This window comes from Mesoplodon densirostris, chromosome 12 (genome assembly GCF_025265405.1).
Source record: "Mesoplodon densirostris isolate mMesDen1 chromosome 12, mMesDen1 primary haplotype, whole genome shotgun sequence".
Classification (NCBI taxonomy): Eukaryota; Metazoa; Chordata; class Mammalia; order Artiodactyla; family Ziphiidae; genus Mesoplodon; species Mesoplodon densirostris.
In genome coordinates, this window is record NC_082672.1 from 64,768,201 (window position 1) to 64,782,603 (window position 14,403).

Consider the following 14,403-nt stretch of genomic DNA (forward strand, 5'->3'; position numbering starts at 1 on the left):
TTACCTTAATGAAACTGGCACAGCATGGGACTGATCAGTTGTGACATTTGATTTGAGGCATCCAGTGAATTTTCTCATTGTTTATTGACACATCTTGTCCAAACAGCTCCCTCGCAAGTGAGCGGAGTAATGAAGGAGAGAGTGCTGCAGCGGAGTGTGGAGCTTTCCTGGCAGGAACCGGAGCATCCCAATGGAGTCATCACCGAATATGAAATCAAGTATTACGAGAAAGTAAGTGCTAAGAACACTTATGTACAACCATGTACGATGCTCGGTGTGTCTTGTGTCATCCTACTGCACTGTCGACTAAAGCTGGTCATTATAACAGCTATTTGGAGGTACTTCAAAATAGATAGTTAATTTTAGCCACTTTTAATAACCCTCTCCCTGAATCTCTGGTTCATTATTATAATGATAGTTTCTGTGTATTAAGTTTTTGTGTTACACAGATGAAAATATTCCACTAGTATGTTTAGGTATTCAAGTTTTGATGTCCTAATGATTAGATGTAGGATGTTTAGTACCACAGAAACCACAGAACCCAATGTGGTATTTTTTTCCCCTCTGTGTTTTTGAAAATGTTTCTTTTAGGGTGTCTGTTTGAGCCCTTGATGATTTATTTTATGTATGTGGTTTCGGTGATAATGACGTGACCTCAAGTAATTTTGTAATTTGAAAAAAAAAAAGAATATTTTCTGTAATAAATGTGTAGTGTTCTCCAAACTTCAGAGTCAGGTGATAATATTTCACCCCTTTAAATTCCTCCTGAAATTTATTTCATATATGTTATACTAATTATGTCTACTACTTCTTTATACCCTTCTCTCCATGAAAAAAATAGCATGGCTAAAACTCAAGTACTGCCCCTTTAATCCCCTATAAGGGCTAAATTTTAGTAAATAATGACATATCTCAGTGTATGAGTGCATTTATTTCTGACCCATCTAGAGAAAGATAGACAGACAGACAGACACGACCCTGTTCACAAATTATTTTCTAGGCTCTACCTCTCAGAAAGACCTGATTCAAGGTTTGAAACATGGAAACTATTATTATTACTAATCGTAATAATAATAATAAGTGTTACTATTGTTGACTTAATTAGCTGAAGTACTCTAATATACATAACCATTTTAACCATTTAGACAGAATTTCAAAATGGAAACATAAAGCTTTGGAAATATTTGGGGACTGAATTGACTTGATTGAATCATTTAAATGCATACAGTGCCTTGGCAATAGACACTTTTTTTTCACTTTGATGGAAAAACAGATAGTTTAAGATTAGTTTCAACGTTCAGATTGAGTTTACAATATTTTTACTTATTATTTCCTTTATGAATGCATAACTTCCATAGCCAAAGTTACATTTTAAATACCTCATTTTTGTACCAGAGAATATATTTCTTGTCTCAGCAAATGTATTTCTAAGGGGATCCTTGTTTTTACTGTTGGGTTTGTTATGTCTGTTTTCCAGTGAACTCTGACAGTTATAAGTCCCTTCTGAAATTTCATCAGGTTTCAAAAGCAATGAAATACATTTTAAAAATATAAGTTAGGTGGTAAGTGAGAGTAAAGTTTCTTACAATGCAACACAATATTTTGCAAATCCTTTCTCTGGAATAAATTTGTTCAAATAGTTACTTTTCGATTTTACATGACAGAAACAGTGTATCTACATTCACTGAATTTTACAAATTACAAAATAATCTTACAAATAATACTATTGCTTTATAATGTATGTAAGCCTGTGGTCTAATGTTTACATCATTATGTCTTCTAATATCAGTTATGACTAGTTCTTTTATTTGAGATAAATATATATTTATAATATCAACTCTCAGTTTTATAAGTGATTATAATGAAGACAATTACAAGTCAGCTTCACTAAATCCAGTTTAAGTATACATTTATTTACACTTTTGCAAATATCATCGTGAAGGTAAATCAAACAACCAAACCAACATTTTCAGATTTCAGTGAATAGTTTTATTTCTAGACACAGTTGAGCACAGGTATTTATTATTGAACAAGTAAGAACCCATCTAGAATTGTATATTTTGATGAGTAGTTTTTATAACTTTTTTCATAAACAACACATTAGAATCATATCAACTAAACTTTACATTTTTATTCATTTAACTATTGTTTTGATGGAGTGTTTTATATTCTTGATTTTTTAATTATTCCATTATTAAGCTCATCATATGTAATATGATGAACACACTTTTAAACTCTACAAGCCTCAGTTTTCATATCTGAAAAATGGGGAAATTGAACTGAGATGTTTAAAATATTGCCAAATCATAAATTATATGATAATTTAAGTTTTATATTTGACATTAACTTTTATATTAAGTTTTAACTTCAAATGTTATTTTGTGAAATGGTTTTTTGTTTTGTTTTGTTTTTGCGGTACGCGGGCCTCTCACCGTTGTGGCCTCTCCCGTTGCGGAGCACAGGCTCCGGACGCGCAGGCTCAGCGGCCATGGCTCACGGGGCCCAGCCGCTCTGCGGCACGTGGGATCTTCCCGGATCGGGGCACGAACCCGTGTCCCCTGCATCGGCAGGCGGACTCTCAACCACTGCGCCACCAGGGAAGCCCGTAAAACTGGTTTTATTCTGTGAGAAATACATTTTTTTTTTAGCTGCACTGTGTGGCATGCACGACCAGGGATCGAACCCGTGCCCCCTGCAATGGAAGCACAGAGTCTTAACCACCGGACCGCCAGGGATGTCCCCTGAGAAATGTAATTTTTAATGAAAACAATTGATATGTCACTATCCTGGTGGTATTAGCTAAGTTTCTTGATTTTATAGATTTCTTTATTTTTAGCCTGTGGCTTTTTGCTTGTTGAATAACATTCAGGAACAGTATTAAGAGAACCACATTACGAAGTGAAGACCCCTGCTAAACTGTAGATTTTACAAGTGTACTTATGTTTTGGTCAAAAGGACCTTTGATTATATTTATGGCTAAATAGTTCTTGCCACTGTGCCCTCTACCAACAAAGCAAAGGCTCAAAACATCATAAATGTTTTAAAAAAAATTATTTCTTTTTGAAATTTATAGAACAAAGGCATGTGCTCACATTTACATTTTATATTATCTGAGAAACAACTCAGTGTTCCAATATTCCACAGGGTACAATATAGCCTTTATAAAAACAATGCAGCAAATTGAAATAAATTGCAAGAATTGGCTGTCAAATTGCCTGTTTGCAATCACAATTAAATATTCCCTGTATTGTTTCTAGGATCAAAGGGAGCGGACCTACTCGACATTAAAAACCAAGTCCACTTCGGCTTCCATTAACAACCTGAAGCCAGGAACAGTGTATGTTTTCCAGATTCGGGCTTTTACTGCTGCTGGTTATGGAAATTACAGCCCCAGACTTGACGTTGCTACACTAGAGGAAGCTACAGGTAAAATGTTTGAAGGTAATTACCATCTTTGGTTTGGATTCTTACTCTCTATAACTCTGGCATATTTTCTTTTTAGTACTGGGGGCGATGATTTAGTTCAAGATGATTTTTACTTTTAAAGGTGAATGTCTATGCATATGTATATATATATTTTTTGTAAAGGTTATTCAGAATAATAATTTAAAATTTCTACTTTTGTTTTGTGATGTTATACCCTTGTGACTTAAATTCGTTTCTTTAATACAAACTGGGTTTATTTTGAAAAGATGAAGTCAGAAACAGAAGCAGGACTTGTTCAAATGTGTATTGATACAGACTGTTTTGGTACACCCCAAAATAATCTTACTCTAGTTGTCAAAGCTGCCCCCAAAATGAAGCCAAATGAAGCCAGGAAAACTCCCAAATGAAGTCAGGATATACACCAGGGTGGGCCAGAGAAAGGTGGTTTATAATAATCATGGTTAATTCAAGCTACTTACCTTTTAGCAATGATTTCAAAACTTGCCATTCAAGAAGAAGATCTTAGACCTTGTCATTCTTTTTATTTTTGTCATCCTTTTTCATTTTTATGAAATATTTCCAACATACTAAATGACATATTTAAAGTATATGTGAAATACTAAGAAGAATAATTAATTGAATATCTCTGTATCTACCACTCAGCTTAAAAATAGAACATTAGCAATATCTCGAATCCCCTTTATCACTTTGTGTTTTATAAGGCAGCATAGGAACATAACAAAAATACATGTGTCTATAGTGTATCACAAATAAGCAGATGTATCTTAGGATTCACGTCCCAGTCTATTGTCAGAGTGCAAGTTTAGAACAGCTTGAGTACCTCTGCTGGTTGTTATTCAGCTAGGTTGAAGCCTCAGGGTGTGTTTCTGTGTTTTGGAAGTTTTTGATTTCTCTCGATATTACTCAGGCTCAAGGTTCACCAAGCTGTTACCTCCTCCTCTCCTTACCAATCTAGTGTTCCTGTGGAATTCTACACAAATAGTAGCTAAAAAATATTATATGATTTTCTTTTCTCAATTTTTAATAGAAAATTTTTTAAATAAATTAAATCAATACAATTTTGATCAAAGAGTTATTTTGACTTTGGGAGAATATTTTTCTAGCTCTTTTAAAAGGTAGAATAAATTGGTAAATTCTTTTGCATTAGCTAATGCTTATTAAGTCTGCTAACAGTAGTCTTTTTTCAAAATATTTTGTTATATTTTTAAATTAAGCAGTAACTCTCAGAGCCTCAAATAATAAAACATATGTTGAAATAAATTTGAAATATAAATCGTCTATATAGAATTATAGACACAAAAATCATCAATTGAAAAAGATTTCACATAATATGATGTGATAAACATTGCCATTATTCTTTGTCATCTTTTTTAAATGGAGTGTGTAAGATTAAAACTGAGAATATCTAAGTTCAATGGCCCCGAAAAATTACAGTGTTTTACACTAATATTTCAACATTTAAACATTTGAGTGGTCTTCTGTTAAATGTGTTGCAGTAGTTTTTCATTTAGACTGATCTCTTGATATTTTACTTTGTAATTTTTAATATAATAAAACAAACTCTGTTTTTTCCATATTCTAATAAATAGTTCAAACTTAAAGAACCATCAATCAGCTATACTTACCCAAACTTTATTTATCAGTTAAAAGTTTAGGTTTGAAAACTTTCAAAAATGAGTTTGTACATTTTCCTGACTTCGTAAATTAAGAATATTGGGTCAAACTATTATTTATTAGTGCTGAGGTTCATAGATATTATTTTCATTATTTAAAAATGAAGTAACTAACCCTCAGAGAAATTGAGATGAAGTAGTAGAATATGAATGAGCACATGAAATTAATGTTAAAAATGAATTTTGCATTAGAAAGGATTTGGTGATTTTTTTATGATCAGAATATTCTCTCCACTGGAAGGTAAAGTTGATGAAAGAACAATCCATATCTCCTTTTCTTACTTTAGTCTTGCCAGTGCCTAATATAGTGCTTGAGGCATAGAAGGCAGTCAGTAAGTAAGCAAGAAATGAATACCTCACAGTCATGAAAAAAACAGATTATCAGGATCAGTTAGAGCTAATAGATATATTCCTGGTTTCACATTTCAGCTCTGCCATGTCCATTTGTGTGACTTTGGATGAGCTACTTCTCTGTGCAAAAGTTGCTAGGATAGGGCTTCCCTGGTGGCTCAGTGGTTGAGAGCCCGCCAGCTGATGCAGGGGACACGGGTTCGTGCCCCAGTCCAGGAAGATCCCACATGCCGTGGAGCGGCTGGGCCCGTGAGCCATGGCCGCTGAGCCTGCACGTCCGGAGCCTGTGCTCCACAGCGGAAGAGGCCACAACAGTGAGAGGCACACATACCGCAAAAAAAAAAAAAAAAAAGTTGCTAGGATAGCAGTACCCAACTCTCAGAGTAGTGTGAGGGTTAAATAAGGTAATGTACACAAAGTGCCAAATACAGTGCCTAGAACACAGACAGTCTTGAATGTCAGCTTTTCTTATTTAGGACAACCATTCTCAAGCCTTTTGGTCACAGGAACCCTTACAAGCTATTAAAAACTATTGAAGATCCCCAAATAGATTTTGACTATTTGGGTTATATTTATTTATGTTCACCACTTTAGAAATTAAAACTGAGAAATTTTTTAAACACAAGTATACACAACACACATTTCATTAGCCATCAGAGTGATATTATCCCCTCTCATGTAAGTTCTTGGGAAACTCAACTGTGCACCTGTAAGCATGTGAGAGTGAAAAAGGCAAATAACATTAAATGAAAATAGTGTTGACCTTGCAGATTCCCTGGAATGTTCCTGAGGAACCCTTAGGGTTTCCCAGACACCTTTTAAGAACTACTGATTTAGCACACGTTACTGTGCTAAGAATTAGGGATGTACAGAAACACATGACACAATTGATGCTCCCAGTTAGTGAAAGAGAGAAACTTGTACACAAGTTCTGACCATACAATTGAGCACTGGTAGAGTGCATGGCCCAGTGCTATCAGAGTGTCAGTAAACAGTGATCCTCTGTGCTAGGAAGGAGGGCAAGAAGGAAGATGCCACCAAAGAGAAGCTACCTGAGCACTGTTTGGAAAGAGAACTCAGATTATTCCATCGCACATACATCCAAATATCCGCTTCTGCACAGAGCCAATGCTACTGTTTTCACAATTTTTAAATCATAGTGTAGTGATTATGACACATACAAATTACTTTTAAAATGTATTATCCATGAATTAGATGAAAATATGAACCATAAATTTTGACTATGTTAAGATTAAAGTGTGACCCTGAATATATATAAAAACATGTAAGTAAATATTCACAAACTCTAATTCATCATTCACCTGAGTTCAGTTTTCTCATTGGAGTTCTGTTTCTGACGGTATGAGCAGAACAGAGCCTAAGACAAGCAAAAAATTAGACCCATGGGACAGATTGAATGAAAACAATTTCTACACATAACGTGTTTAATTTTTTCCTTTCCCATGAACAAAACTACTCCATTCTTTTTCTTCTCTTAATATATACTAAAAGACAGATAAAAACAAAAAACAACCAAACCAAGAAAAATACTTGAAGGCATCTTTTCTCTGTTTAATCATAATAGGCTGTAATTCAGAAATTAAAGCTGTAAAGTTGCTTTCTTTTTCTTCTTTTTCTTTTTCCCTTGTTTCATTCCCTCAGGGAGCAAATCAGCAGGTGCTGAATTACGGAGTGTGTATAATACCTCTTTTCAGAAACCAATACACCAGAGCTATATTTACTGTTTTTCAACGTAAGAGCTATCTATAGTTAGCATAGGTATGCAAAATTAAGAGATGAGTTGTCAAAGGAGGGAGACGTAGATAAACTAGAGAAAGGCCAATCAGAAAAATGTATGCTTCCTGTTGGGGCAAGACACACTCTGCCTACATAAAATTTACTGCTCTGGAGAGTGAGTCCCTTGCCACACCAAGAAGGAGTAGTATTTTCCATCCTACCTTAAAGATTACAGCTGTTGATTTTTTCAGAAATAAGCAAACTATGTTAGTTTGATATTATATTATTATCAATTTGCAACTGCATCAGCGATTGGAATATATATTTTCATTGTGTTGCATTCTTTTGATTATTTTATGAAGTCTATACTGGTATTGAAAATATAATGCTCTGGGGAAAATGTGACAGTTGTGAATTGCCAGATAAGTAAAACTTCACTAATTTGGAAAAAGGCCGTGTGACTCGATGAAGAATCAGAATTAGAGGCTGCTTTTTTTTTTTTTTTTCTTTTTGCGGTACGCGGGCCTCTCACTGTTGTGGCCTCTCCCATTGTGGAGCACAGACTCCGGACGCGCAGGCTCAGTGGCCATGGCTCACGGGCCCAGCCGCTCCGTGGCATGTGGGATCCTCCCAGACCGGGGCATGAACCCGTGTCCCCTGCATCGGCAGGCGGACTCTCAACCACTGCGCCACCAGGGAAGCCCAGAGGCTACTTTAAAGGACATATAAACATATACTGTTCCCAAAGAGACTCTCAGAAATGTTCAGCTGGGCTTGCCTTAATAAGCGTAGAAGAATCACTTAGCATTGTACAGGAAGAGACTACAATTAGATAATGCAAAAATGTTTTTAACAGTGCTTGCAGAAAGTTAGCCCTTTCATAAATAGCCTAGCTCTTAAACTCTCAAATGTGTATATTGCCTACTTTGTCAAATTAATACCAGTAATTCTCTTTGTTTTCCTTAATTAAGGTGGATTATAAATTCATAATGATTTACTATGATTACATGATGAATTTTATTCTATATTGATGATATGAGAGATATATCATTTAAGGTGCTTTGAAAAATGCTGAGAGTATGTATTTGGGTTCCTTTTTTACACACCAGGAAAACAGACACAGAGGGATCAAATACCTCACTGAGGGAAAAATAGGGATTTCATAGCAATTGTAGATGAAAGATCTTTATCTCTTGATTTATAACTAAGTTTCCAACAATTAAGCAGGAGATAACCATTTAATAAGGCATTTTGTAGGGATCTTTTCTAGCTGAAGAATATAAAATAGATGAAAGTATTGTCCTTACCACTTATTTAAAATGCAAAAATAAATGTTTATTTAAATTTATATTACAATAGAATGCATTTAAATTAAAGGTGAATTTAATAGCATAGCTGTCTTGTTTATAAGATTTTGTTTAACCTCTCTCAAGTGCTTGCAAGATATTGAGTGTTTTCTTGAGCTTTTTTTTTTTTTTTTTCTGTTTATAGCTACGGCAGTCTCCAGTGAACAGAACCCTGTTATTATAATTGCCGTGGTTGCAGTGGCCGGGACCATCATTTTGGTTTTCATGGTCTTTGGATTCATCATTGGAAGAAGGTAGAAGACAAGATTTGTTCTAATCTCTAACATAAAATGTGTTGACTTTTCAGAATTATGTCAGCCTATTACTTATTGTTTAGTTTAGAATGTTAAATAGGAAATGAAGACATTTGTTGTCTCATATGAAACATTGAAGGTCAAAAAATTTCCATTCTCCCAAGGTCAGAATGTAGTATGAGCTTGATCATTGCCTTTAGTTTAAGAGGAATGAGTATTGTAATTGCTATTGGGTGACTTTTTATTAGCTGTTTTCAGTGTTAGATTTTTGTAATAAATATAGAAGACACCTGGGGAAAGATTTACTCTTAGTTAATGGTTTGTGGAAACCATTTAAAATCTGTTGTTGTTGTTTTTTCAGAAAAAATATAAGCAAATATTCACTCATTGATAAATCTAAATCTATGAAATATGTCCCTTCCACAATGTCTCACACAAAGACTTTATATTCTCTGCTTTTTTAAAATCATGTGAACTGCTATATTATTATTGAGTTCAGAACTATGGACAGAAAGTTTACGTATTTTGTTTATAGCTCTAACTAGCATGTTGTTAAGTAATTAAGGTATATGATACTGAATTTTAAATATATAAAGTGAGATTATTGGTTGAGAATAATCATCAAAAAACTGATTTTTTTCCAGGCACTGTGGTTATAGCAAAGCTGACCAAGAAGGGGATGAAGAGCTTTACTTTCATTGTAAGTGTTTGGCTTTTCTTTATTATTATTTACCCCAATTAATACAGAAACCTGGTTGTTAATATTGGCATGAATAAATTCCTAAGGTATCAGGCTTGAAAATATATCATGAGCTCAAAATGTTACTTTAAAACATTTGAATAAGATATGCAGAATGAAGATCATATGATGTGAATTTTTTAAAAATATATTCAAACATGTAATCTCTCATAAGAAATTTTAATATAACTGCAAGGATATTCAGTAGCTTTTATGTCACAAATGTTCCTTTTTCAAACTTTGCCCAAGTGTTTCATATCATTCTAATAATGATTGATTAAATGTTGCATGTGCCCATGTTGGAGTTCAGGAATTCATTTCAAGTTAGAAGGATAGGCCCTTCTTTTTCTACCCAATGAGTGATGATATAATGAAAGGCTAAGCTAAGGAGCCTCTTTCTCTCCATCTACTGTAAAATGTCCATCACAGATGATATTTCAAGGGATGTAAATAGTATAATAATAGGATTCAATCCTCTGATGTTTTCCTGTGGATCTGGGCTACCTGATTCTTAAAAGTTCATTTTAGAAATAATATCAGAAGAAAGCTCAGGGAACCAAAGAAAATAGATGCCCAACTGCATTAATCTTATCATTGTTGCATGTAGATGGCAAGTGAAAAACTGAGAGCCATGCAAGTAAATGTTGACTTCTTGCAGTCAAAGTAAAATCCTAACAGGGAAATGATTTTAGTTCTGATAATTGATGATGCTCTTATCCAAACCCATTATTCCTATTTTTAATCCTTGAAAATATTGAAAAATAATTTTATTTATTATTTTTCTTAGTAACCATAATCTTTATGAAAATTTCTCATGGGGAGATAAATTTCCTGTAAATAGCATAAGAATTACATCTATTTTTGTGTTATTTATCAAACTCTTATATCAGTATCTAAGAAGATATTGTCATATACCCCTTCTAAAGTCACAGGAGTATGTAAGCATCAATCAGGGAAATGTGTGGTTGAAAAAACACAAATTGTGAACACCATTATTATCATGCCTAAGTTTCTTCAGTGTGTTATTAATTGTTGAACCAATAGTTCCCTTAACTTTAGTTTTCAAAAGAAAAGTGGTTTTACATATTACATATCCAAATTGATGATGAAACTCTGTAAAATTCCAACCACTGATGGCAGGAATGGTATTGGGACACTAGAAATTATAGTGAAAGGTAATGACCAAAGGGCGCTTTATCATGAAGTTTAAGTTTCAAGGCCCCTCACTTTCACAGACTCCTTTCAAGGCCCTGGAAGAGCCCTAGCAAGTTAGTGTGTAGAATATTTTTTCTTAAAGAAAGTATCCCAAATTGTAGAAACTTCAAGCCCCACAAGACTTAAATCTGCTCCTGATTATGACTGAATACATGTGATTCTGCCCCTCCCCCCAGGATGATTTGATATGCTCCCAATGTCGGTGCGTCCTCTTGCTAATCTGGCAGTGATTTTGTGACAAGTCCCAGTAATAGGCCGTTTACACCTAGAGGATATACAGAAAAAGTGGAAGTTACTTTTTTTTCTCTTTCATGACATGAGAGAATACTTTTAACACTTCCCCAGACAGAAAGGAGAGGATCAAAACTTGAATGCATTAATTTTTATATCTAGTTTAAAATGCATATAGAAGAGTGACATAAGACTATAGTGGCTGGAATCCTTGACTCTATCCATATGTGAATAATTTGATGGCAAAATCATTTAATAATACCTTAATCAGTATGTCACTTTTCTTTTCTTTATTGAGGATATCTGAGACATCCCCAAATGATCAAATGCTGCCTCTTAGTTTTTTTACTTTTAGCTTGCAGGTTAATGCTGAAGGTAAAATAAAACATGGCTTACCTAAAACATGATGTATAGCCTAATGCTTAATTGTCATCACTCAGTTTTGATATTTTGATGCCATACCCTTTTTTTACATTTGACATCCAGTTTGTAATTAGAAAAAAATAAAGCTGCATGTTTTACCTGCTAACATAGAAAAGATAAGCTTGAGGTATATGTAAACAGTTTTCATCTCTAGAGCAAAATATCAGTGGTGGTTTTAAGATGTTTAACATTCATGAGAAATGAAAATGAGACATTAAAACCCAAAAAGCTAATACTCTTAAATCAGGAAAAACAATAGACCAAAATATTCAGAAATTACATCAAAATTTTTCTTATTTTAAAGCATCCATTTTGAAATGAATAATGAAAAAAAATATAAAGTACACTTAAGATATCCTATCTTGGTAAATCCTTTATATTTTTGAATTACCCTTTTTACAAGGATACCTTTTCTTGTCATTTGATGAGAACCAGGCATTTTATTTGATTTTATGACTGTATTTACAATATGTAAAGTACAACACTGTGGTCACCAGCTATTTACAAGTTGGTGTCCTTTTATTCCTTTAGTATACAGACAATTTCCTTAGGTGCTAAGACACCAGATTGAATTTTTACAGAAACATGAAAGCAAACATTTTACTAGCTTTTAGAGCACTGAATTTAATAGAATGTCCAGTCATTTGTATCAGGTGCCCTCCACTCTCCATGGCCCCAAGTGTTACATTTAAAGATATAAACACGATGGAGGAGTTTAGTGAAGCAATTCCAATTTACATTTTGTTTCCTCCTACTATTTCTTCTAACAATGTCTTTGAATCCAAGCTGGGCAGTATTTCATGTTTTTATGCCAAAATTGCTCTGGCCTGTCAAAATGTTTTATGACAGCTTGAATAAAGAACCATCAGAGACCCATTTGAGATGCAGAAGGCTACCTCCAATCCAGCTCCCTTATCACAAAACCAAACCAAAAAGAAAAAAACAAAAACAAAAAAACAATGAAAGAAAGGAAGAGAATAAAAAGGGAGAAGATGGCTCATTCTCCATCTGCCTACCAATCTAGGAGGTTAACCTATTGTTTTCTTCCCTTCTCTCTTTTTCTCTTCCCCTCCCTTCCCTGTACTCCTTTTTCTCTCTTTTCTCTTTCTATCCCCTCTCTCTTTTCTTCTTGTGTTTTTTTTTTTTCATGTTCAGCTTTAGTAACAAATGAGCATCTGTCAGTTTTATAGACTGCAACAGTAATTGTTTAAGACAATCAATTTTGGATAAATAATCAACTACAGCAGAATAATTCAAGAGTTTTAAATCCCATTTTTCCTTTATACATTCTGCTTCTTTTTGTTTGTTATATGCTTATTTTAAAAATATAATTTCAATTTGATGTGATGACATAAGCACAGTTAGGCTGCAGTGTAATACATAAAGAAATATATTGTTCTCCAAATAGTAAGATTTAATGAAAAGATTGTTCAGTGGCTTTGTTAAAAACAATAAAGTTTTTTTGAGGATATAGTGTATCTTTTCATTGCATTAATATAACCAAATATATGCCTATATATCTTATCTTTGTCTTTAACCAAATGATTAGATTTGGAATACATTATTGTAATTGATTTAAAGTTGACATAGCATTATCTGTTACCTGCATGCTTCTGGGTGCATTTTAAGAAGATTTTAACTTTTAAGATGATTCTATGTTGTGTTTGAATTTTGACTACCTTTTCTGAGGCATATTGGCTACCTCCTCATAGCAGTTAAGATCTTCCAGAGCCTTATAATTGAAAGTTCATATAAACCATTCCTCTTTCAAATTACTGTCATACATGGTTAACAGATCCCAGGAATATTGTAAATTTTCTAACTTTACTCTGCACTTTGTACATCTGGCCTCTATTGCCCTTCAAGGTGAAGAAGAAACTGTGTCATAGTAGATTTCTCTCTGGTTCTGTGATAGCAGTCCCTCACATCTTGTATTAATTTATATGTCTATGTCAATGGTGGTTGGTCTTTAAAAAAATAAATCAAAAGAATAAGTAAGATGTCTAACTGTTTTTAATACTGCTGTCAGTGTAGTAGGCTACCTGTAAATGAAATGTCTTCTTTTCCCATTGTATTAATTTGATTGATTGACTGAATGATAGATTTACAAATGTGTTTCCAAGTCCATTACAAACCTCAGTATGGCTTGAACTATGCCATGATAGCAATGAATTTAATTAAACCTCCAGTCTGATAAGAGTCATGTCAGAGAATTTCGGTGATGTCCTTTGTTGATTTACTGGAAAAGCAATTCAGTTAGTAAACTATGAGCTGGATCCTATGTTACCTATAGAAGCTTGCATATAATACCTATACGCCCACAGACTGAAGTAGTCTGTTAAAACTGCTGTGAATCAGGTGATGTGGAAGCAAGTTCACTGTTCCAAGGAGCACTCTGCATAATGAAATTCCTGGGCTGACTGCACAATAAGTGCTTTGCTTCATCACAGTCATGCTTTCTTACATCATTACAGTTAAATTTCCAGGCACCAAAACCTACATTGACCCTGAAACCTATGAGGACCCAAATAGAGCTGTCCATCAATTCGCCAAGGAGCTAGATGCCTCCTGTATTAAAATTGAGCGTGTGATTGGAGCAGGTAAGGCTGTTGTAGCTTCCTTGTTCAGCTGTTCCATTTAGCCAAGATCGAAAGTCATACATCATAATGACAGGCAAATAATTATAACTCAAGTATAGAACCTTTGCATTTACCTGAACTGTTAGAAACAATGAGCCTGTACTTGTTTATGAAATCTTAAGAAAAAAGTGAAAAAGAAGCATGTGGTGCAGAGAATCATGTATCTTTTGTCTTCTGTTGGATTTTTAAGATATCGTTCTATTATAAGCTATTTCATAATAGTTCTGGCCTGTCCAAGAAATGACTTCGTATTTAAAATAATTAGAATGTTCTGAATTTTGCTGGAATATACATTTCCTCTGCCTTGATTTACCACCTTCCTGCTAAGCTTTAGGTATTAGCTGTTCT

At 34.0% G+C, this 14,403-nt stretch overlaps 1 protein-coding gene across 4 annotated transcripts in view; it reads left to right on the top strand.

Annotated features, from left to right (window-relative positions):
• The window catches only part of EPHA7 (EPH receptor A7), a 165,187-nt gene that overhangs the window by 134,665 nt on the left and 16,119 nt on the right, over positions 1-14,403 (top strand). Inside the window, exons 6-10 of one of the 4 annotated variants that reach the window (XM_060115322.1) lie at positions 107-231; positions 3,258-3,441; positions 8,700-8,808; positions 9,453-9,508; positions 13,891-14,016. In XM_060115322.1, the coding sequence (XP_059971305.1) occupies positions 107-231; positions 3,258-3,441; positions 8,700-8,808; positions 9,453-9,508; positions 13,891-14,016 (600 nt within the window). The remainder of the gene's footprint in view (positions 1-106; positions 232-3,257; positions 3,442-8,699; positions 8,809-9,452; positions 9,509-13,890; positions 14,017-14,403) is intronic. The other 3 variants (XM_060115323.1, XM_060115324.1, XM_060115325.1) reach the window with 3 other exon arrangements.